Source organism: Atheta coriaria, unplaced genomic scaffold (assembly GCF_025399875.1).
Source record: "Atheta coriaria isolate IRGN ID8LTWV9N9 unplaced genomic scaffold, Caltech_Dcor_3.1 scaffold6926_size1014, whole genome shotgun sequence".
In the NCBI taxonomy this organism is placed as follows: domain Eukaryota; kingdom Metazoa; phylum Arthropoda; class Insecta; order Coleoptera; family Staphylinidae; genus Dalotia; species Dalotia coriaria.
The window spans coordinates 1-1014 of NW_027050767.1; the positions used below are offsets into that span (position 1 = coordinate 1).

Below are 1014 nucleotides of genomic sequence, written 5' to 3' on the forward strand. Positions count from 1 at the left end.
TCTACTAAATATTAGTAATATTACTAAAAATCAATAAAACAATAGAAAACAACACGGAATAAATACACTATCTCCTAATATATCCTAGATAATATTTGTTCATAACAGTTTTGTTTACTTCATTTGTTCATGTTCAATAATAACATTGTCTTTGTTATCCTTTCTCATCCTTCTATGCACAGGACTAGGCGTGTTTGATATACTGACTTGTGGTCTCAATGAAAACCTCCTTTGTTTAGTCAGAGCAGGACTAATCGGAATATGATTACCATCATCAACAGGATTCAATGAGAATCTACGTCCACCATGGAATTGAGAAGGACTTGGAGGCATCAAGGAACCTTTCCGGCTTACCATAGGTACAATCGGCACTCGCCGCAACCTCGGCGGTGAAATATTCTCAACTTTAGTCCGTACTTCCTGTTGATCAAGCAGTGTTGCCAACATCTTCGATAACTGATCAACTTCCTTTTGTTCTTCATCAGTGAAGATACTGACAGCATCCATGAGATTAAAGCTTTCACTCTGGGCGCGTTTCCGGACCCTTTCCGGTCTTGAATCAACCACAGGAGGAATTTCTGCTTTTTCCACGTCTTTTTCTTTATAACTATCAGTGGAAATAAACCGGCGTCTCATCTTTGAAATAAAACCTTCTTGAGGTAGTTTAAGTAGTGGTTCCTGTTGAACCGGAAGTGTTCGTGATCTTGCTCGTCCATGTTTCTGTATTTCGCGCATTTCTTGTTCTTTTATTGCGGCTGTTTGTCCACACCATGTTACTTCATTACTGTGCGGTGTGTACAAAGATGACTTTGATAGTGAATCGGATCTAATTCGTACATTCAAAGATGGCGTCGATGGTATACGCACTGACGCCTTCTCTGATTCCAAGATTTCTTCATCAGAAAAGCCATCAACACCATGAATTTCATTGAGTTTTGCTTCATATGCTCGGAATGCAGACATTTTTCTAAACAGACTATGCTGCTCTTTTTCTTTCTTCGAACGGAATGTCAA

At 39.1% G+C, this 1014-nt stretch overlaps 1 protein-coding gene across 1 annotated transcript; it reads right to left on the reverse strand.

Moving 5' to 3' along the window:
• Positions 1–23: 23 nt before the first annotated feature.
• Positions 24–1008, reverse strand: LOC135803194 (uncharacterized). Its single transcript, XM_065316779.1, has one exon. The coding sequence runs from the start codon at positions 961–963 to the stop codon at positions 115–117; it is 849 nt and encodes a 282-aa protein (XP_065172851.1). The 5' UTR covers positions 964–1008; the 3' UTR covers positions 24–114.
• Positions 1009–1014: the final 6 nt, after the last annotated feature.

Excerpts from the sequence above, each read along its gene's own strand:
- LOC135803194 (XM_065316779.1), bottom strand. The coding sequence starts at position 963 with ATGTCTGCATTCCGAGCATATGAAGCAAAACTCAATGAAATTCATGGT.